Source organism: Onychostruthus taczanowskii, unplaced genomic scaffold (genome assembly GCF_017590055.1).
Source record: "Onychostruthus taczanowskii isolate IOZ18803 unplaced genomic scaffold, ASM1759005v1 scaffold1, whole genome shotgun sequence".
NCBI classification, from domain to species: domain Eukaryota; kingdom Metazoa; phylum Chordata; class Aves; order Passeriformes; family Passeridae; genus Onychostruthus; species Onychostruthus taczanowskii.
This window is the reverse complement of record NW_024496525.1, coordinates 3,639,394-3,661,714: the sequence shown is the minus strand read 5'-3', so window position 1 is coordinate 3,661,714 and position 22,321 is coordinate 3,639,394. Positions and strand designations below refer to the sequence as shown.

Genomic DNA, 22,321 nt, shown 5'->3' with positions numbered 1-22,321 from the left:
GTCCTGTACAGCACTATCCTCAAGAATCTCACCATGTGCCTGAGAGCATTGTCCAAACATTTAATGAATTTTATCAGGGTGGTGCTGTGACCCCTTCCCTGGGGAGCCTATTCCAGTGCCCATTCACTCTCCGAGTGAAGAACGATGTCCTAATATCCCTGTCACAGCTTCATGCTTTCCCCTCAGGTTCTAATGTTGCTCAACAGAGAGCAGAGATGAGGAAGGCTTTGTTCCATAACTTGGAGCCAAAGATAGATTTATTATTAAATGTAATAGTATTTTTTAGATCCTGCATTAAACCAGCAATACTGTGGTGCCAAGCCCTCTGTTAAGATCTCTCTGCCTTCGAGGGAGTCAACAGCTCCTCCCAATTTAGTGACACTGGCAAACTTACTTAGTATGTCTTCACAAAGATGTTAACAGGAGCCTGACCTGAAATAGAGCCCTGCAGAACCCTGTTAGTGACTGGTCACCGGGCCGATGTTACCCCATTCACTGAAACCCTTTGTGCCCAACCCAGGAGCCAACTGCTCACAAAATTAATTTCCAGGCTTCTAGGACACGGAATTAAAAATTAGAAAGCTTATTTCTAAATAAATTTGAGAAGGAGTTGGGCTACAAAGCAAGCAGAAAGTTATTGCAGACTTTAAGTCTTTAAACTTTATTGCAGTTTGAAATATAAATTACAAAGGCAGTATTAAGTTCAGCATAAATGTGTCAATATTACCAAGGTACTAGACAATACAAGATATCAGACAACTGGATCTAAGTCTATGATGTGAGTGGGATAAACCTACATAGAATAGCAATTCCTTTAACACTGAAAGAACACTTGTCCTGGTTTCAGCTGGGACGAAGTTCATTTTCTTCTTAGTAACTGGTACAGTGCTGTGGTTTTTGGATTTCACAGAAGAGTAACGATGACAAAACACTGTTTTGGCTGTTGCTAGGTAGTGCTTACCCTAAGCCAAGGGCTTCTCAGCTTCCCAGGTTCTGCCAGTGAGGAGGTGCACAAAAAGCTGAGAGGGAGCACAGCCAGAACAGCTGATCGGGCCAAAGGGATCTTCTGTATCACAGAACATCATGGTGTATACTGAGGGAATTGGCCAGGAGGGGCCAATCACATTTTGGGGACAAGCTGGGCATTGGTCAACAGGGAATGTGCAGTTGTACTGTGCTTCATTGGTCTTTCTTGGGTTTTATTTCTCTTTCATTGCAATTAGTATTATCACTGTTATTATTAACATTTTTAAAATTATTATTATATTTTACTTTATTTCAACTATTAAAGTTTTTATCTCAACCCATGGATTTTACCTCCCCTCTCCCCCCACCCAGGGAGTAAGCAAGCATCTGTATGGTACTTAGTTATCAGCTGAGGTTAAACGACAAGGCCCTACAGGAGATCTTGGCTTTTCAGTCTTGTCTGACTAAGTTAATAAATACATGAAATAAGACTGAATTCAATGTTTATGTGTACTCAGTAAAGGTGTGATTGTCTACAATGTTAAACTAGGACTTACTGTGATTTTCAGATTAAGTAGTTTAAAAAGCCTTCACCAGGACATGCACAATGCTTCTCCTACTTGCTCAAACTTACTTGGCAAGTTGCACAGTAGTTGTTTGATCAGCGACAAGTGAGGCAAATTTCTTTTTTCAGGTTTGTTCTTTCTTTCTCAAGGCTATCTGTTTAGGTTCAACAGTTCCCCACTTTAGCATGACCTGCCAGGAACTGGGTTTTCAAACACGTGCCCCGCCTCCCCCCCCAGACTTCTAGTCTCCTCAGCAACTTGCATTCTTTGCATAGGATTGGGCAATTTGCTCAGTTTCACCTCAGGCAACTCTCTACAATCAGACTGGGCAGCTTGCTCACTTTCAAGTTAAGAAACACACACATAGAAAACAAGTACCAGTACTCTAAAGACTTCAACCTTCTGCATTTCTGAGTTAATGTTTTAGATACCATAACAAGAACTGATGGTGAAAAAAAGAAGGCTGGAGTTAGATCTCCTATTAGAAGCTCCATACTCCCACTCCTCCCTGTAAACAAAGAAGGTGATGAGAATTCTACTCAGCTACCATTCCCAAACTGATGTCAGCATCTACATTTTTGGAACATCGCTGTAACAGCTAGTATGTGAGCAATAGTACGTAGCCGTTGACAGGAGAAGTGATATTTTCATTAACGTCACACTAGACAAAAAGCATATCATAGCTCTGTGAAAAATGAGGATGATTCAGGTTCACCACCGTCCTCTGTCGTAATTTCCTTTGGCTCTCATCCCTCACAAAAGCTGTGTCACTGGACATTTTTCAGTGCATTTGTAAACAAAGATAAAGATTCTCCTGAATACCCAGGAGAATTAAGATCTGCAATTTATGACTGCTTCTAAGGTTATGACTGAAATTTTAAGGTTAAGCCTCAAAATTAGCTGAAACACCATTTTATCTATACTGCTACTCCACTAAGATTCTCCTAAAAATTTAGGGTCAAGACCTCTAAATTAACAGTAGCTCTCTCTATTTTACTTAAGTCATTGTAAAGTTTTTAGCAATTACATGTTCTTGTCTACAACAGCAGCATAAACTCATATAAATATATTTATGTATTTAGAAAAATATATAAATATCCATCAGAAAAAACTATTATCTGCTACCATGCAAACATTTTTTTTCTCCTATATTAAGGTATGAGCATTAATTTATTATTAATCCTTAGGTAGAGTGCTTCAAAGCATGGAAGCAAAGGGTGTGAACCAAATAGTTTGAATACTGTTACATTCCAACAGCTTTCCAAAAGCTTGCAACAGAATGCAGACAAGCAACATCTTGGGTCTCTCATCTGTTTTTTTTTAGCTGTTACTGAAATATCAAAGCAATTAGGATGACTTCAAGGTGTTTTCATGCTCAAATCTCAAAATGTTTATATGCAAAGCAAACAATTTTCAGACAACATCATGTGAGATTTAGGACTGTCAACTTCAGGCTTCACACCTGCAGCTGAGATCCTGATGCATTACCTCTGCACGTGTGTCTGAACTTATGCTACAAAGTGCTTTTCACTACCACCAAAAAAAAAATAGTTTTAATCCAAGCAAATTTAATTCAAGAGATTGTGTCATTGCATAGCTTTTGAAAGACTATGCTTCTAGTGCCCTAAAAGACATGTTCTTCATCTGTTCTGCTGAAGAACATGAACATACAGTTTCTCACTCATGTCAGTATCACTAGCCATTCAGTTTTGTGCTACATGAAACTGAGCAGAAATTATCTCATTCCAAAGCTGAACCCAATCAAATTGGTGAACTGTTCTACTCAGTGCCTCACAACAACCCCAGATGAACTGTAGGAAACACATTTCACAGTAAAGAGGCCAAAAAGGAATCCTTGGGAGCACTTATCAGACCATCAGTTCAAGATGGACTTGTAATGCTGCCAGATTTTTTCATGTCTACAAAGTCCCTTTCTCAAACTCTTCAGTAGCTGAAGTACCATCAGCATCAAGCTTCCAACAGACCACAGCAGTCTATTCAGTAACACTACCTTAGCATTCTGCCTGTGAACTTTGATCCAGATAACCAGTGTTTGTTTGGGTTTTTTCCCCACCTTGTATAAATATTTTCACCTATATGAAGTGTATAACAGTGCTAACAGCTTGGTGGAATTTTCCATCTACCTAGAGAAGCATAAAAAGCAGAGAAAAATCACATTCCTAAACTGCAGTTACAGACTGGGGAGAAGAAGAAAATGATTGATAATGTCAATGAGACACACTGTGATGACTTACAAGCAAGCATGAGTCAGAGATTAGCAATGGTTGGTTAACAAAGTGGTATTAATTATAAAATTTACTAGATAAAACCACGGGAAAATGAACAGACGTCAGGTCACCAAGCTGAAACCCAACAGTCATAACTTTGATCCCCTCTCATGATGCAAGAAAAGCATTTAGAGGCTAACTAGAGTCAAGTAGATTTATTGCTTACAATGCCTATACAGCCATCTTAATGGTATTTATTTAACTATCACCTAAGTAAGGAATAAAACACCGCAGACAATAAATCAAGTAGCAGCATGAGGAAAAATGTAAAACCTTCTGGGAAAATAGTCCAGATTTGGGGTTTGGATTTTGAAGCATCTTTATATATGAGAGGAGGCTACCTTTACTCCATGATCTTTGTGATTAAAAAGGCAATAGAAAGTTATTGCTGGATAAACAGACTTTGACATTCCTACTTGTTTATCACAGCCTTCCTGCAGAAGGTTTTCATGACAAATGGAAAAAGGATCATGGAAACTATGTTAACTCACTCAGCCTGCCACTACAGTAGCTCCAGTGCTGTCTTAATCTTCTTCTACTCCTTTTCTGTAGCCACTCATTTTCCTGACACAAATAAACTAACACTTAAGAAGAATATATGATACCATTTGTATTGGAAATAAAACTGAAGAAAGCATTTTCAGAAAGTATATTCAGAAGAAAAATTGTCAGCTGGGCAAGGCATGTTAACCTGAGAAGTTTCCTGGGGAAACAAACAGCAAAGTGATACCTATGATGTTATGACCTCTGCTCCCAGATAGTCAGGAAGGCACCCTGCATTTATTATCATTTAGTGGAACTAAATCATTTATTATCATTTTCTGGAACTCTCACACAATCATTCTGTCAGGCAAATTAACAACACTGGAGTTTCACCTTCTCTAAGCTACTTCATGTTTATGCAGAACAACTCGATCAAATACTGTAGGGTAAAGTACCTAAATATTAGAGTCCAGTCTCCCAGTTGCTGACTAGTACAGGAATTTTCACTTATTTTTAGTTAATAACACTTATCTCTTATGAGTTACATTACTTCTTTTATGGTTTAAATGCCACTCAGCATTCACTCTGAATACCCTTATGGCAACTTTAGCACTAGCCCATGAAACAAATAACGCTTGGGGAAAAAAAATTACTACCCAACGACAGCTTCTTTGGGTTAAAAACTGAGAGAAACTCCAGCACCAGGCATCGAGACAGACAACTCTTCAAAACCCACGGAGTTATCTCTGACCGAACACAATACAGCACACACCAAGAGCACTGCCGCCCGTCTGTCCCACTGGGATCTCGCTGCTGCTACCGGCAGCGGTGGGGGGGAACCGAGAGGCGCTTCCCAGCTTTCCGCTGGCCTGCCAGACATGCCCGGCCCCGGGGGCTGCGGGTGCCTGGGACCGGGCACTGCCCGGACGCGAACGCCGCGGCGGCGCCGGCCGGGGCCTGCCCGGCCCCAGGGACTGCGAGCGGCCCCGCTCCGGCCGCGGACCCCGCGGACTTCCCTTCCCGCCCCTTCCCGCCCCGCCGCACTCAGGCCCCCGCACTCACAGCCCGTCTCCTTCTTGATCTCCTCGATCTCCTCGTCCCGCAGCAGAGTGGACGCCCGGGAACCCATCGCCGCCGCTGGACCCGAGGGGAAGGGAAGGGAGGGGCCGGGGGAAGAGTTACGCAGCCGAAGAGCAGCGACGGCGGTGCCACAGCCGCCCCGGCACAGGCCTGACCGCGGCCGCCCCGCTGCTCCGAGGCGGAAGGCGAGCGCGCACCGACGGCCGCGGCCCCGCCCGCCGCCTCCGCCCGGCCCGCCCCGCCCGGCCCTCACCCGGCGGCCGCCCACGAACCCCGCGCGCACGCGTGTGGAAAGCTGCTGGGCGCAGCGGGAGAGCGGCCGCCTGAAGAAACTGCGTTGTTCTTGCTCTCCCAGGCTGATAGCGGCTCCCGGTCCTGCGGTCTTGCTTTGTTTTGCAAATCGCGGAATCACGGAACGGGTGAGGTTGGAAGGGACTGCAGTGGGTCAACTGGTCCAAGCTCCCTGCTCAAGCGGCACCTGGCACAGGATCCCATCCAGATGATTCTTGAGTGTCTCCAGTGAGGGAGACTCCACAACCTCTCTGGGCAACCTGTTCCAGTGCATGGTCACCCACACAATAGAGTTTCCCCTCATGTTCAGGTGGAACTTCTGTGTATCCATTTCTGCCCGTTGCCCCTTGTCCTGTTGCTTAGCTCCACTGAGGAGGGCCTGGCTCCATCTGACACCTTCCCTTCAGATACTGATAGACATCTGAAGAAATCCACTCTCAGTCATCTCTTCTCAAGGCCAAACAGGCTCAGCTCCCTCAGCCTATCCTCCAGTTGACCATTCATCCTTATTGCACTCCACTGGTTGCTCCAGGAGCTCCATGTCTCTATTGTACTGAGGAACCAAGAACTGAACACACCACTTCTGATGCAGTCTCACCAGGGCTGAGCAGAGGAGCAGAATCAACCCCCTCGATCTGCTGGCAGTGCTCTTCCTAGTGCACAGGACACCATTGGCCTTCTTGGCCACAAGGGCACTGCTGGCTCGTGGCTTGTTGTCCACCAGGACCCCGAGGTCTTTCTCTGCAGAGCTGCTTTCCAGCAGGTCAGGGGTAATGATAAGCTTTTACCCCAAAGAGTGGAACCTGATGTATGTCTGTATTTTTTTCCCCTCCTTCATGTCAGAGAAGAATTTGGAAACTGGCAGAAGCACTCTAGGATTAAGGATAATTTTTGGTCATGGAATAATCAATGGTGAGGCTTTGCTTACTGCATTTTGGGGCAGGGGGGTCATGCCCACCAATAGTTCAGCATTTTAAATCCTTTTTGGATCATATCTGAATTATTCAGTTTCATTTTTTCTCCTAAAATCGGTAGGAATTAGAATGGTGTATAAACCAGACAGCTTTTGTTCCCCAATTATCTATAAGTGAAATAATAATAATAACAACTTGTTTTGGGAAAGTCCTAGGACTGTATTGCATTAAAGCTTACTGGTTAAATAACAATGGTTAATGTCCAATGAGACTGCTAATGAAAGTAACTCCTCCAAAGGTATTCAGTTGAGATAAGAGTGCCCTGTTTACAACCTGAAAGCAAGTTCATTGTATATGTTGTTGTACATGTGTGAGACTTTCCCTGAGGGACTGTGCTGGGAAGTTAAAATGCTTAAAGTTCATGTTAAATTGGTCTTACTTTTATTCACACAGGCAAAAGCGTCTCTACTAAATGATCTGTTTATATGATCTAAGCCTCCTTCACTAATGGCATAAATATGGGAGTATTTAAGGAAAACATTTCTAATGTATAAAGGTCCTGTGCATTTCTCTTGGCATCTGCTTTCTTCAGGGATAGGAGCAAAGTGCTGAGGGGCAACTAGCTAGAAGGCATTTACTGGACTTACCAACTGATTACTTACTTTATTCTGCCTTTTTTTTTTTTTTTTTTTTTTTTTTGTGCTTGCTTTATTCTATGTGTAATAGTCTGTAAATTAACTAGTTGTAGTTCAATGCTGACTTTGTTTCTGATGGGATGCTTAAGTCATTAGACTTAACTAGTCCTTAACAAGTGTCCAAACATTGTTTTTCAGCACTAAAATATAAATTGTTTCTGTCATTGAATTAACCAGATTCAGGGAAGGGAACAGCAATGCTTTTTGAGTATATTGAAATGTTTCGTTCCTTTCACAGGAGGAGAAGGGATGGGAGGTACTTGCTGGGGGAACTACAGCTCACATTGACTATAATTCTGATTTTCAAACTCAGTTGTGCCAAGTTTGTTTTCCTCAGCTCTGAAAAAGTGAACAAAGTGGTGGGTATAAAGCTTCTTCCAAGGTAAAAGGTTCCTCCGAAGTATTGTTTACAATTCTTCTCTCTCACATTTTTCCCTCTCTTTTTTATTTTTGTTTGTTTGTTTGTTTTGGTTGGTTTGTTGGTTTTGATTTTGTTTTTTGTTTCTTGTTTCCCAGTACTGTTGCTAGGTAGAAGAATTTCCTTGGTTTGTTTCCTTGTCAGCTTGTGATTTCAGGGAGAATTTCCTATGAGCATTTCACCTGTGGTGAAACAGTTCCAGAACAATTGCACAGGGAAGTTAGAGTTATATAGATGCTCTCAAAACATTTGTAAGCGTGCCTTCGGAAAACTAGTAAAAATATATTTCAAATTCCCTCCTGCAGACCCATGTTCCAAGATGGTTTTACTTTAAGTCTCCTCACAAGACCACATTTGAATATTTTATTCAAATATTTTATTTATTTTTATGGTCCTGTGATGTTACAATTTTTTATGATTTTAGTAACTTCTATTTGACTACAGTAAAGTTTCAGTGATGCAACTGTTTTTTTCATATTGGTGAGCTTGTATAATTGTCCTCCAATTACACTACCTAACTAATGGATCGAATATTATTGATTCAGGGTCAAGACTTACAGACAGATATTTGATTTGCGTCGATCTTGGGATCCGGTCAGGTACTTCACTCTTTGTACCTTGAACTGCAGTTTACCTTAAGACTGTTGCTGATCTTTGCAGTGAACATCTATTCAGGTTCTGCTTCCACCTTATATTTTCAGAATAAATGTGACATTTTATCTGAGATAAGGGTTTTTTTGTGGAAAATAAGCTTATTGTTGGCTAGCTTCAGGATCTTCTGTAAGAACCATGCACACTGAATTAAGGAGTTGCTTCATATGCTTCAAATGTAGTTCATTTTCTGAAGAGAGGCAGAGGGCATTGCATGAAATATTTCTCTTTCACATTGCACCAGCATGGACATTTTAATAATGTTTTGAATTCTGTATTAGGTTTGGTTGTCTTGCTTGCTCAGGTGCACTTTAAGCTGTTGAAGTGAACAAACAAGAAGACACAGAACCAAGCAGACTGTGGCCCATGGAGTTCTCCCTGTGTTTCCTTAGAGAACCACCTCAGGGCTTCAGATAACTCAAAATATTCCCTCTGAGGTAATGTGGATATTAGCCAAGCAATGTACTTAGTCTTTGTCAGACAATATTTTTCCCAGAGATTGTTATCTCTTGGTTTGTCTGTATCAGAACAGGATGTATTCTAAGAGAACAATGCTAACAGAAAGGTAGGTATAGAGCTTTTTATCTGCAGACATCGGAAGGAAACTGGCCTGCTTTCCAAAATGTTTATCCTGTAGCTCTTACCAACTGTAAAAGTGGCTGAGCAGCACAACTGATCTTCTGGTGAAATCAAAGTGCTTCAGCCAGTGAGCATTCCTCTTGGTGACTATTTTAATCTTTTACTTATTCCTGAAATGCACATGGCATGATAGATAACTCAAAGCTCAGAAAGTCTATTTGTAGGGACACAGTTCGTGGTAATTGGGGTGGGGCTGCAGCCGAGCCTCATTCCCAGTGGGCAGAGCTGTGAGCAGCACTTCCAGCAATGAGCCATGGAGTGCCCAGGGGCACTGACCAACCACCAAAGGGAGCAGAGGGCACACAGGTGCAGTGCATCAACATGAGGGGTATAAAGGGCTGGGCGAAAGAAGATAGGCAGATCTTGCAGCCTTCTGAAGTGATAGGATGTTACTCTGTACAGGCAGGTGCTTGAAGCATTCTGATGTGCTGTGGTGATACTCTGTGTGGGGGAAAGCTTCAAGCCTTCTGAAATTGTGTGGTGATACTTTGTGTATTGTGGCTGTCTCAGCTGTGGCGTGTGCTGCAACAGCTATTGCCCTTTGGGTTTGTGCTGGCTGTCGGGGGCTGATCTGGTTGTGTGGTCCCTGCTCTGACAATATGCTTATATTAATTATGCTTATATTATATTATATGCTTATATAAGTATGCTTATACAGGCACAGATCTGAAATCAGCTCCTTCTGTTCCCAGAGAATGGGGACAAGAGTGCAAAGCCTGTATAGGCTAAAGAGCAGGTAGTTGCATTTACCTGGGCAGTGGGAGAGAAAATAGAATCATAGAATGGTTTGGGTTAGAAGGGACCTTAAAGATTATCTGGTTTTAGAGACGCCTTGTATTAGCCCGGATTGCTTAGAGCTCCACCCAGCAGCTTTGGTTGTGTACCCCCAAGTAGAGGTTGTGTACCTGTTAGGCTCTAGCCTTGAGCAATTCCAGAGAGAGGAAATCCACATCTCCTTTCATATAAAATATATACTTTGATCATTTTACGGTAGTCTGCTGTTTGCATATTCTCCACAGCTGAGATGCTAAGTGTCTAAATGTCTCAGCTATTTCACTGTCTGTTCACTTTTATATTTAACAGTTCAAATTCCAAAGTATAGGAGTAAAAAAAACAAAATAAAGAGCAAGGGTTGATGTGATCTGTCTGTTAGTTTTGTCTTTGCAGCAATCTTTTCCCTTCCCTAGCCAAGCCTGGAAATTAGGGTGCGCTCTGTTTTTAGTGCACATAATATTTAAAGCTGAAACCTTTTTGTTTCATTGTGCATCATAATGAAAAAGAGTAGTGCTGCAGTTCACTTTTAAACAGACAGGTTTTTCTTTGTCAAATAACAGAGTTGGGGTCATGCTCTAGACTGTAGGCATTTAAATCAGACAGTTCATGCTTCACATCATGCATGGCTGCTGCTGTGTCTCAGACTGTCTCTTTCACCAGTACAGTGTCCTTCAGTGTCTTGGATACACAGGTACCCTTCAAAGGTATTCTGGTTGGGAACAAAAATTTAACCAAGAGAAACTTCAGGGCATTCTCTCAGAGAAGGTCAGCATTACAAAAATGTGACGGTTGTTGAACCATGTGAATGCTGTGGCTTTGTTCTAGCTAGAAAGAAACTGTAGGCAGGGCTGATAGAATCTTGTGTAGACCCATTTTAAAAGGTAGTACTACCCAATAATAGCAGCAGATTTAATGTGCTTGTTTTTTTTAAAGATGTGTTAGCTGTTCTTTATCAAATTGGAACAACCTGAGTCTACTGTGACTTAAGCAGGAGCCAGGTCAGCTTGTGCATTATGTTCTTTGTTTTTTCTGCCACTTGCACAAGTGTAGAAACAGATTCAAATACAGGCATCCAGCACTGGGAAGCATCTGCTGGTAAAAACAGAGGTGAAAATGAGGGAACAGGCCAAGTTATCACAAAAATCTGATTTTGCTGGTGCTGGCCCTGGTGGTGTGGTATTTAGTATGTGACTAACAGCAGAATTAAGAGCCTTTTGAAGAGAAGAAAGTAACACAATGGCTGTGGTCCTTCATAATGGGCATGGATATGTTATACATAGTTGACTTGTGCTTGCATATATATTAACTTTTCATGTTGTAGATATGACTGCCTGTAGGAACTCCTCAAATCCCTAATCTGGGTTATGTAGTAAGCTTTCTATGGCACAGGTTTTTCTCAGTTACTTTCTAATCTTAGTTTGGCCTTTTGCCCTTAAAAATTATGTTATTTCATTACAGATCAAATATCAGTCAGTGTTAAGTCTTCACTGTATGAAAAAGGTAGAGCTGAAAAGTCCCACCAGCACTCCCAAAGGTACTGGCTAGAATATGCATCAGAAACAGTGGAAATTATTAACCAGAACTACCCACACTAGGATCCAAGGTACACAGAATTGCACTCATTGTTCTGTTGTCTTGGTATGAGCTGCTGTGCCTGCTTTCCTCACACTGATAGTTCTCTATGCTCAGAGACTCAATTACTCTGATTCCTTGGCCTGAATCCGACTTCTGATGGAAGTAAGCGCCTGACAGACTCTGGTTTTGGGTACCCTGTAGTGTACCTGAATTAAGCTGTCTTGTCTTCTACTCTGTACTGCTGGAAGCATAACTGGGAGGTACTTCTGAGCAAATTCTCACAGATGCTTTTTGTGAAGCGCTTCCTAGAGACAGCTTCTCAGTGTTGTTAAAATGGGAACAGGCTGGGTGCACAAGTGAGACTCTGCCTAAAAATGCTGCAGTGGAATTAAGAACTCTGGTTTACATGGAATCCTGCCTGCATAATTTGAAAAATGTTATCCCTGCTTTTATCCAGTGTCTGCAACAGTTTATTCCTTAGAATACATAAACTAATTTAATTAACACACCTTTTAGAGTGTAGCAGTGTTCTGATGTTCACTGTCTTCCCCACTGGTGTTCTTATACTACTTTAAAAAAATCAACTGTTGAAGTAACTTTTAATAAAGTTTGTGGAAGTTTGATACTGCTATTTTACATTTGTCTTCCTTGGGGGCAGGGGCTGTGTACCTCTTGGGCTCTAGGAGCCTAAAGAGCTGCATAGTGAGCAGGCAACTGGCTGTTGTCAGTGCTTACATCCCTAACCTTGCTTTCTCACACTCTGAGACTCCTGTCTTTGTAAAATGTGGGTTGCATATCTCTGTACTACCAAAATCAATAGTGCACTTCTTCTTAAAGGTGTGTGCTGAAAAAAATACAGAAAATTTGACAGCTTGAGAGAGACTTTCCATAAGACAGAAGTCCATGAGTCTATGAGTTAAGGTTTAACCATAAAATGTACAAGTGAAGAACTCACTGCTCTATCTGATTCCATAGATCAATGCAAAAAGGATGAAACCAGGAAGAGAAACAAGCAAACACCATACTATGCCGTTGCCTGCTTTCCTTCTCGCTCTATGTGTTGACAAAGATGAGTCATAATGACAAAATCAGTTTGTAGGCAAAAGGTTTGAGAACTTACCTATTCATTCACCATGTTTTCCTTATCTTGCATCTGGCAAAGTATGTTTACTCTCTTCTGATATTAAGAGTACTGGGCTAGAAGGAGCCATAGACAAATACAACATAAAACTTATATAAGTCATTCTTAAAACCTAATCTACTCTTTTACATAACAGCTTTAAGGAGTCAAACTGCTAGCTCTGCAAGTGCATGCAGTCAGAAGGGTGAGTAATTTGCTCACAGCATACTTTACTTCTAACATGCAACCCCACTGTCAAATCTCCACAATCTTTTGTCTTGGATTAATGGGCATTGGTCATGGCATATTGATCCCTTCCATCACAGGTTGCTGATGCTCTGCAACTGTTCTGCAGTTTTCAGTGACCATTTGTGGCTTCCTTCTGCACCACGTCTGCACATTACAGGTGAAGGTGCCTTCCAGTGGGATGCCATCATGAAGTGCAGACAGCAGGTGACTTCAGTGAGGCACCTTCTGAAGACTCAGTTGTGAGCTGTCCTTTGCCCATCTTGAGATGTATCTGTGAGGCTCTTTTTTAAGAGCAAGGCAGTAAGCAATGATTAAATTGCTGTAGTTACGGACATTTTGTAACACTGCCTTGAGAGACAAGTGCAAGCATTAGTTGGCATCAGTGCTTATGCTGGAATTTCCTAATAGCTCATTTGAAATTCAGGTTTTGAAGAACCACAAAGATTGTACAATACAGGCTATATATAACTTGGGTGGGAAAATGTTCTGGATATGTTAATATTTTTGACTAATTCTGAAACCTAGTTTCAACAGAGCATATTGCTTAAAATGAATCCTGAGTCAAATGGGGGAAAAGGGAACTTGTATGGACATCACTATTAGAATGAAATAATTCTTGTGCAGTTCAACAGCCCAAATTATCATTGTCTATTTTCCTTCGTTTTGTTCATCTTTCAGATGGGAACAAGCGAGGGAGAACTTGATGGGTTAAGAACTTCTAAGATTTGGGGAATATAAGCTTCATAAAACAGACTGTTTCATATGGAAGGGACCTACAGTGATCATGCAATCCAACTGCCTGACCAGTTCATGGCTGGCCAAGTTAAAGCCTGATATTAAGGACATTGTCCAAATGTCTCTTAAAAACCGTTAGGCTTGGAGCATCAACCATCTCTCTAGGAAGTTTCTTCCAGTGTTTGACCACCCTCTCAGCCAAGAAATTCTTCCTAACACCCAGCCTAAACCTTCCCTGGTACAGCTTGGAACCATTCCCACATGTCCTGTCACTGGATACCAGGAGATGAGCTCAGCACCTTCATCTCCACTGAGCAGCTGGTGATGCTGTGTTTGATGCATCCCAAGATGCCAAGGCACGCTGCTGACTCCCACTGAGCCTGCTGGCAGTCAGATCCCTGTCTGCATGGCTGTTCCCCAGCCACTCTCCCAATATATACTTGTGTCCAGTGTTATTCCATCCTAGATGCAGAATCTGGCATTTCAACTTGGAAAATTTCATTCCATTAATTGTAGCCCAATGCTCCTATCTATGTAGATCCCTCTCCAAGGGACTCTTGTCCCTCAAGAGTCAGCAACACCTTCCAGTTTACTACCATCGGCAAATTTCCTAATGGGGCATTCAACTCCTGCATCCAGATTGTCGATAAATATACTGAACAAAACAGCTCTGGAACTGAACCACAAGAAATAACCATAGTATCCTTCAACTGGTGCCAGTTGCCAGCTAGATAGATGTAGCTCCATTCACTAGAACCCTTTGAGCTCTGTCCTTCAGCCAGTTTTTCACCCAGACCAGCATGAACCCGCTTATCCCACAGTTGGGCTACTTGTCCAGGAGGATGCTCTGAGGGGCAGTATCAAAAGCCTTACTAAAATCCAGAAAGAAGGTGACCAGCAGGACCAGGGCATTGATTGTCCCCCTGTACTCAGCACTGGTGAGGTCATGCCTCAAACCCTGCATTCAGTTTTGGGCCCCTCACTACAAGAACAACATTGAGGTGCTGCAGCATGTCCAGAGAAAGGCAACGGAGCTGGTGAAGGGTCTGGAGCACAAGCCCTATGAGGAGCAGCTGGGGAGCTGCTCAGAGGGAGCTGGGGTTGTTTAGGGTGAAGGAAAGGAAGCTCAGAGGGCACTTTATTGCTCTCTACAAGTACCTGAAGTGAGGTTGTAGTGAGGTGGGGATTGGTCTCTTTCCTCTGGTAACAAGCAACAGGACAAGAGGAAATGGACTCAGGTTGTGCCAGGGGAGGTTTAGATTGGATATGAGGAAAAGCTGCTTCACTGAAAGGGTGGTCAGGCACTGGAACAGGCTGTCCAGGAAAATTGTGTAGTCACCATCCCTAAAGATGTGTGGATGTGGCACTTAGGGACGTGGTTTCGGGTGGACTTGTCAGTGATGGCTGAACAGTTGGACTTGATGATCTCTGAGATTTTTTCCAAGCTAAATTATTCAATGATTCTATCATTTTTCTAGGATTTTTAATCACATGGCCTTACTTTTTTTGTGCTGGGGAGGGGTTGAGGTAGGGTGAGAAGACTTCCAAAGAAGCTATTAAATAAGGATATTAGATACTTAATGAGACCTCACTATATAGAGAAGATTTTTTACCAAATAGGAACAATCCCTTTGCGACAGGAGCATTTTTTATCCCTTCATTTTGGTCTTTTAACTTCCTCAGTAAATACAAGTGGGTTTGTGCTGCCTGTTCATAGACTTAAAATCTTTTTCAAAAGCCTGGATTAAATGTTATTTGATATTGCTATAAAAGCTACTCAGTGAAACCTCTAATTCGAACACAGCTTTATTTTTATGTAAGTTTTAGAATTCCAATAGTGTCTCTCAAAATTTGTTTTGAGAATTCTGTACAGCAAACCTAAGCCAAATGACAAGATACCTTCCTTAGTACCAGACCAAATCATCCCATTGCCCTGAATACTAAAAGTGGAAAATGACCATGTGATGTGTATGCAATAAGTGTACCAGTGTAAACCACTCCACAGTGCAGTTTTGACCAGGGTATCATGGCCATGCTGTTTAACTGGGGATTATTTTCATGTTCTTCTGGTTTCAGTTGGGATTGCTGGTGATGTTACTATCCCTAGCTGCTTCTCTAGCTCCCTTCATGGGAGGCAGGTTTTTTGCCTTTACGTCTTTTATTTCAGCTCTTAGGAATCCAACGTAGTTTCAGAGATAGATGAGAGAGAATCTAGCATTAAATGCTGGAATAGGTGTGTGTTGTTTTTTGGTTTGTGTTGTTGTTGGTTGGGTTTTTTGCTTGTTTGTTTGTTGGTTTTTTTGTTTTTTTTTTTAAGGAAGCAATCCCTCCTTCCAAATTTAGGGTACTCTAACCAACACAGATGACCTTAGACACCGAAAGCATTCAGTTGCACTGAAAATAAAGATCAGCATCAGGAAATATGTTGTAAACTGCAGAAGTCTATGATGAAAAGTTTTCTTAATTTTTTTTCAACTGAAATAACTGTCTTGGGACAGAGTACATTTTCTTTTTAGTAACTGGTACAGTGCTGTGGTTTTTGGATTCAGTACGAGAATAGTGTTGACAACACACTGATGATTTGGTTGTTACTCAATAGTGCTTACCCTAAGCTGAGGGCTTTTTGATTTTCCATGCTCTGCCATGAGGAGCTGCACAAAAAGGTGGGAGTATGGCCAGGACAGGGGATCCAAACTGGCCAAAGGGATACTCCCTACCACAGAATGCCATGCCCAGTATTTAAACCAGAGGAGTTACCTGCAAGAGAGCTGATGCTGCTCAATGATGGCACATTGTGCATCACTTTTTCTCTTGGATTTTATTTCTCTCTTCCCCCACTTATCATTATTATATTATTAGCTGTTTTGTTTTTTCAATTATTAAACTATTTTTATCTCAACCCACAAGGTTTACCTTTTCTTTCCAGTTCTCCTCCCTACCATGATTGGGTTGAGGAGAGTGACCTTACAGCTGCATGGTATTTATTTTGTGGCTGGGATTAAACCACAACAATAACTGCTTTCATCTGCACTGGGATGTGCAGGAGAATCCTGACATATGGTCCTTGAGACCCTTCCTAGCTTCTCTGCTTAAAGCATTTGTTCTGAAAGCTACGTACCTTCTAATGGATACTCATCACTCATCTAATGGATAACTTGATGTCTGACCTAACAACTTATTTAAATGCTTATTGGACGGGTCTGGAGATCACCTTGTGAGCACAGAGGTAGGTATGTCTTTGATTATTTCCCTGGTTAGTGATGGGATCTAAGGCTCTAATGGATACACTCTGGAGGACCCAGTTACAGAAGCTTCCTTTTCTGCAGCTGTCCATCCTGCTTTATGCTACATGCCTTGTTTCCTGTGTGCAGCAGCAGGAGTGCTGGTGTCTGTATCTCCCTAGCTCCATTTCCTGTTAGTTCAGTAGCAGAACCCACCCCATGTTTGCCCAATGGATGGTGAGTTGCAGAGACTGAGAACCACTGGGCTCAACAGGGTCATGGATGGTGAGTTGCAGCTCTTAAGGCATGAGCACAGTCACTGCACCTTGTATTCACTCTCCTCAGAGACTGAGAACCACTGGGCTCAACAGGGTACATGTGTGAGGATATGAAGAGCGACAGGCAGCCACAAAGTGCTGGTACCTGAAGCTGACAGAGTTGCTTTTTTTTGGTGAGAGTGTTTGGTCCCCACATCTTGTCCTGTTTTTCTCCTGATCTAGCAACTGTACTGCTGAGCTGGTCTGCGCACACTGTCTGGTTTTGAGTAACGTTTGTTCACCACAGATTTTTATTTCTGTAAAAGCATGAGTTATCTGGTCATCCTTGTTTATTCCCACAATAGTTATCTTAAAAAAAAAAACAAAAGTGAAAAATCAAATCAAGTAATGTTTTTCATCTTTGGTTACACAGAACCAGTGGTAGTGTATGCTCAGGTACCTTGGAGTGGTCGGATGGTGGAGACTTCTGTAATTGCTTGTTAATTTTTAAAGCACAAAGTGGAGGAAATGAGATTTTTGGTGAAAGAGCTTGACTTATTGCACTATTGGAAAGAACAGGTCCATGCAAACCAAACAAGCAGTGGTATTGGTGTGGTCCTTTTCTGTCTGCTCAATGACATAATCTTGTGAGAGCCTGCACTAACTGTGTAAGATATTGTTGGTATTAAATTTGGGTGAAAAGTGCGTGGTCAAACATCCGCATTCAGAAGAACGAGACTGAACTAACACGATTAAATCCTTTTAGGCCCTCCTTTTTGCAGTTTTAAATGTCTTGAAGTATTTATTAGGAAAAGAGAATGCAGCTCTATCTTCATGAAAAAAAATCTCTTTTTCTTTGCCCTAGTTTAACAAAGCACTGAAGCACAGACTTGGATCCTTTGCGAATTACTTAAGGGCTCAGAGCTGTAAATCCCATTATTGAGGATTTAGGAGTAGATTAGATAACCACAAGAGGTCATAGTTGCTTCACAGATATAAGAGAAGAGGCCATATTTGAAAATCTTTTCTCTTTAGAGGAAAGCTGCCAAAAAAGAAGGTTGTTCTTAGTTCATGGAAAAAAAAAAAAGTGCTTGGCATGTGAATTTCCAATGTGAAATGCATGCAAAAGTAGGCATGGCATAAGAGAAAAGAACAGTTTTTTTAAAAGGAAGAGAGTACAAATTCTGCTTTGTATCGGGCTATTTGTAGAATTTTTTAAAGGGGTTCTCAGCTTGCTGAAGACAATGCTTTTGTAAATCCATCTATTCCATAATATTAGCCAAGGAATTAACTTGATCCTGGGTATTTCAAATGGTATTTTGAAGACTGATTTGATATCTCATCTGCTTGTCATACTTTCTGCATTCTAAAGTAGTTTGCTTTAGAAATCTAGGATGGGTAGCAAAAGGAGCCATTTTCACTGTCATTTCACTGTTAATAATTTTCTGTTGTTTCTATATCTTGTGGGTAGATCACACAAATGAAAATTTCTTCTACTTTATTTGAAATCTGCTTGCAATACATATGTAAACTCCAAATGTGGAGTGGCAAAACACCAGAATCACTTTCTGACTAAATGAGCTCCTACTAGGGTCAGATCATCCTTGTGTTCTTCAACATGTTCAGGAGTGCTTCATTTCAGACTTCTGCATCATTGCATGTACCTGTGTCTGATTTGCTAGCAACAGTAAAGTGTTGCCAGTGGTTCACAGCAGCCAAAAGAGATAATGCAGCATTCTTGTTGATGTAGTACTGGCAGAAGAGGATGAAGAAGAAAATAGAGAAAATAATTAAAAGGAAGGAAATAAAAAGAAAGGCATCTCATTGATCCTGATGTTTTTGGAAAGGTATGTTGACACTTCCTGTGGTTTCCTGTGTCATCATCTGCAAGTGGTAGCTGAGTCTGCTGAGTGGTGGATGCTCCCTCCTAAGCAAGGGGAGGACACTCCCTGACTTTTCACCCACAAACCAGATGCAAAGCAGTGACCTCTGATCCTCAGGACTTCATTATCGAAACCCTCAGCTTCCCTCTTCCGTGTCTTTCAGAAACGGATAATCTTCCTCAGTGCTGAGGGGGAGGAGTGAACACTAACTTCCCACCCCGAAAGGCTTGGCAGTGCATTTTCAGTGTCTGCCAGCAGTAATTGTTCTTGTGGATGCAGACACCTAGGAAAATGTGTTTGTTTCTCTGCAGCTCTGGCACTAGAAAAGAGCTGGTAAAGGAGCTACATGTTTAACCCTCCTTGTGTTCATACTGATGGTTGCTAGGTACTTGGAAATGCAGACATGTTCTCATGTTTAGAACTTAAATTCAAAGAAGCAGATGCCTGGGAACCCGTTGATGTACAGAAGCAAACATTTTCCTAGAAGTGCAGAGTCCTCTCGTTTAAGAGGTGCCAGTTCTCATGCAGAGCTTTGGTACCACAGAGCCATTGCCACAGCCATGTGCAGCACAGTTGATATCCCCAGTGCACTTAGGGTACAGCTGCAGCAGATAAGGTGCTGGGCTGTATGTGACAGCAGGATTGTTGTGCTCCTTTGGCTGATTACAGAGGGAGCTCGGCCCTGGGTCTAACAAAACTACAGTGTGTTAGTTTGTATTATTGATTTGATTTCTTTTCTGTTTCTTTTTCCTTATTAGCCCACTTGCATGGAGCTGCCAGAGGAGCTGTGTCAGCTGGCAGACATGCAGAAACTGAGAAGGGAGAAAGCAATAGAAGACTACAGAATGAATGAGGATGGTCTTTTAATCCAATCAGCCATGGAATTTAATAAAGAGAAACAATCCTCAGAAGGACAGAAACTACAGAGGTTATAGTGATTGCTTTCCCAAAAAAAAAGAAGGAGGGTCTCAAACAAAACACATACTTCAACAATCAAGGATGTACTTTGTCAAAGCAGAGCTTGAAAATCCAATTCATGTAAAATCTGTGGGAGGACCTTAAACTGACCTCGAGCAGACTGTATGAATTTAATTTCTGACACAGATGATTTGATGAGCTTAGACTGGGTGTTTGGAGACATCCAAGTGAAAAAAGAGGCTATTCCCCTTGCAGAGGTGTCAAACAAAAGCTCCTGGCTTTACCATGACAGGTAATTCAACATTCCATTGTTGAATGGAAATAACGATGGTCTGTCTTTTGGAGGAAATTCCTGCTGTGTGGAAAAAGTAGCAGAATTTTCTTGGGTAAATATAAGTACTGCTTTCCCTTTGGTTCTCTTTTGGGAATGGCATAGAGAAAAGAAATATAATGGAATGGAGTCATCACTGATGCACAAGATTAAAAATTACTATTTTCTTCAAGAATTAAAGAGTTATTTTTTAATGGTCCATCAGGCAGTGATGCTGCTCAGTGCCAGCTGTTTGTCTGAGCGTGGTACTAACAGGTAACCAGAGCATGCACGCCCCCTAAACAACAATTCCTGGCTGTGCTTAGGGGTACAACCAGCATCACTAGTTAAGGACAACTCCAGTGAAGTTTTACTGGAGCAGTAGCAATGATCTTATTTTTATATCCTAGCAACTGTGTGTGGTGGTTTAAGCTCAGCTGGCAACTAAGGACGATGAAGCTGCTCCCTCCCACCCTGCCCCAGTGGAATGGGGCAGAGAATCAAAAGTAAAACGTGTAGTTAAGATAAGAAAAGTTTAATAATTGAAAAAAAATAGAGTAAATAATAAGAATGACAAAAAAGGAAAGAAAAACAATACAATTGCTCACCCTATGCTAATTCCAGATTCCCTTCCTGAATCCAGCTCGGCCCTTTCCAAGTAGCTGCCCTCAGTTATACTGGGCATGATGTCCTGTGGTATGGAATATCCCTCTGGTCAGTTCTGGTCAGCTGTCCTGGCTGTGCACCCTCAAGATTTCCTTCTCAGTGGCAGAGGATGAGACAGGACAAGTGTTTCACTTAGGATAAACACGATTTAGTAAAACTCAAGACATCAGTTTTTTTTATTCTGCATGCAAAACTCAGTACTGTCCCAGCTACTGAGGAATTAACTCCATCCAGCCCAAACCAGGACACCGGTACCTACTGAGCGCTGGAATGACCTAGCTTAGTATGAAATACAGATTTTTAGCGCTGTGCAGTAGGTGATATGGATTAATCATCCACTTAAGGATTTACTCTAAGTGTACTGCTTAATGGGTTTTGGGAGGCAGCGGTGCCGAACAGGCGATGGCCACACCGCGTTTACGGTGCACAACATGTTCGCAATTAACCTTCAGGCCTATTTCCTGCAGAGCTCCTCCAACGCAGCTCCTGGCGCATGACCCAGCGACAGCGGCAGAACGCGCGGAGCCCCACAAATGCCCGCACGTGTGAACCCTGACAGCGCCGCGCTTCCAGCGCCGCCGGCCCCTCACCGCTCTCGCCACCTGCGGGGGCTGCCTGCCTGCCGTGGCGCCTCCGCGACACGCGCACACGCCCGGCACGAGCTCCCCGCCTGCCCCGGGCCCGGGAGCGAGCGGCCCCGAGCGCCGAGCGCGGCCGGGCCCACCCGAGCCCCCCGCGCCGCCTCAAGGGCGAGCGCGCGTCACTTCCGGGACGCACCCGCCTCCCCGCGCCAGCATCGCGAGACCCCGCCCCGCCTCGCGCGAGACTCGCTGGCTCACCCGGCCGTCTGGCCGAGTCCCTTCGGCAATTTCCGTCACCGCCAGACCCGACCAATCGGCCGCAGGAGCGCATCGATGAGGAAGGGCCCCCCGCGGGGTCCCTGCGGGGCCGAGCCCCGCGGTACGGGCCTGGGGTCCGTGCGACGGCCACGGCGGCGCGGACGGGGCGGCGGGGCCCAGCCGCGGGGCCGGAGCGGCGGAGAGGCATGCGGGGTTCGATTGATCAGGCCTGGGCATGGCGCCTCTCCTCCCCCCCGCCATGGCTCCCCGTGTCCCTGCTCCTCTCCTCTCAGTGAGCGAAAGTGGCCGCCGCCGCCGTCCCAGCGCCCGCAGCCGCCGCCTCCTCCTCAGCACCAGCGCGGGCGCCATCTTGGCGAGGCAGGAGCCGGGAGCGCCCCGCGGCAGGAGACAGGCAACGCCAGCCCCGGCAACGCGGGGCGAGAGGCCGGGTGGAGCAAGCGGGGGAGCGAGCCCGGGAGACACCCCCAGCCCCCCGCCGCCGCCGCCGCGTCGCCGCCGGGCCCGCTACCCAGGTGAGCCACCGCGGCCACTGCGCAAGGGCACGCCGGGCCGGGGCTACTGGAGGCGGCAGTGGGGGCACCGGCTGGGCAGGCCGCGGCTTCACCCCCCGCGCCGACCGGCGGCCGCAGCAGCCGGGCCTCTTCTTAAAGAGACAGGCCCCTTCCCCGCCCTGCCCGCCGGATGCGCCTCGCGGTACCGGCGGCCGTGGAGCCCGTTCCTCCCCCCAGCCCCCGTCTAGAGCGGCGGCCGGGCCCCGCCGGG

The 22,321-nt window shown here is 43.8% G+C and overlaps 2 protein-coding genes across 4 annotated transcripts in view; one reads left to right on the top strand and one right to left on the bottom strand.

The window, feature by feature from the left end:
* Window positions 1-5,617, bottom strand: part of CHP1 (calcineurin like EF-hand protein 1) — a 36,867-nt gene extending 31,250 nt beyond the window's left edge. For all 3 annotated transcript variants that reach the window (XM_041397310.1, XM_041397330.1, XM_041397321.1), the window contains exon 1: window positions 5,366-5,617. In XM_041397310.1, coding sequence (XP_041253244.1) covers window positions 5,366-5,432 — 67 coding nt within the window. In that variant the 5' untranslated portion in view covers window positions 5,433-5,617. The remainder of the gene's footprint in view (window positions 1-5,365) is intronic.
* A 16,318-nt stretch (window positions 5,618-21,935) lies between these two features.
* The window catches only part of INO80 (INO80 complex ATPase subunit), a 64,664-nt gene continuing 64,278 nt past the window's right edge, over window positions 21,936-22,321 (top strand). The window contains exon 1 of the mRNA XM_041395710.1: window positions 21,936-22,071. The gene's annotated coding sequence lies outside the window, so the exon portion shown is untranslated. The remainder of the gene's footprint in view (window positions 22,072-22,321) is intronic.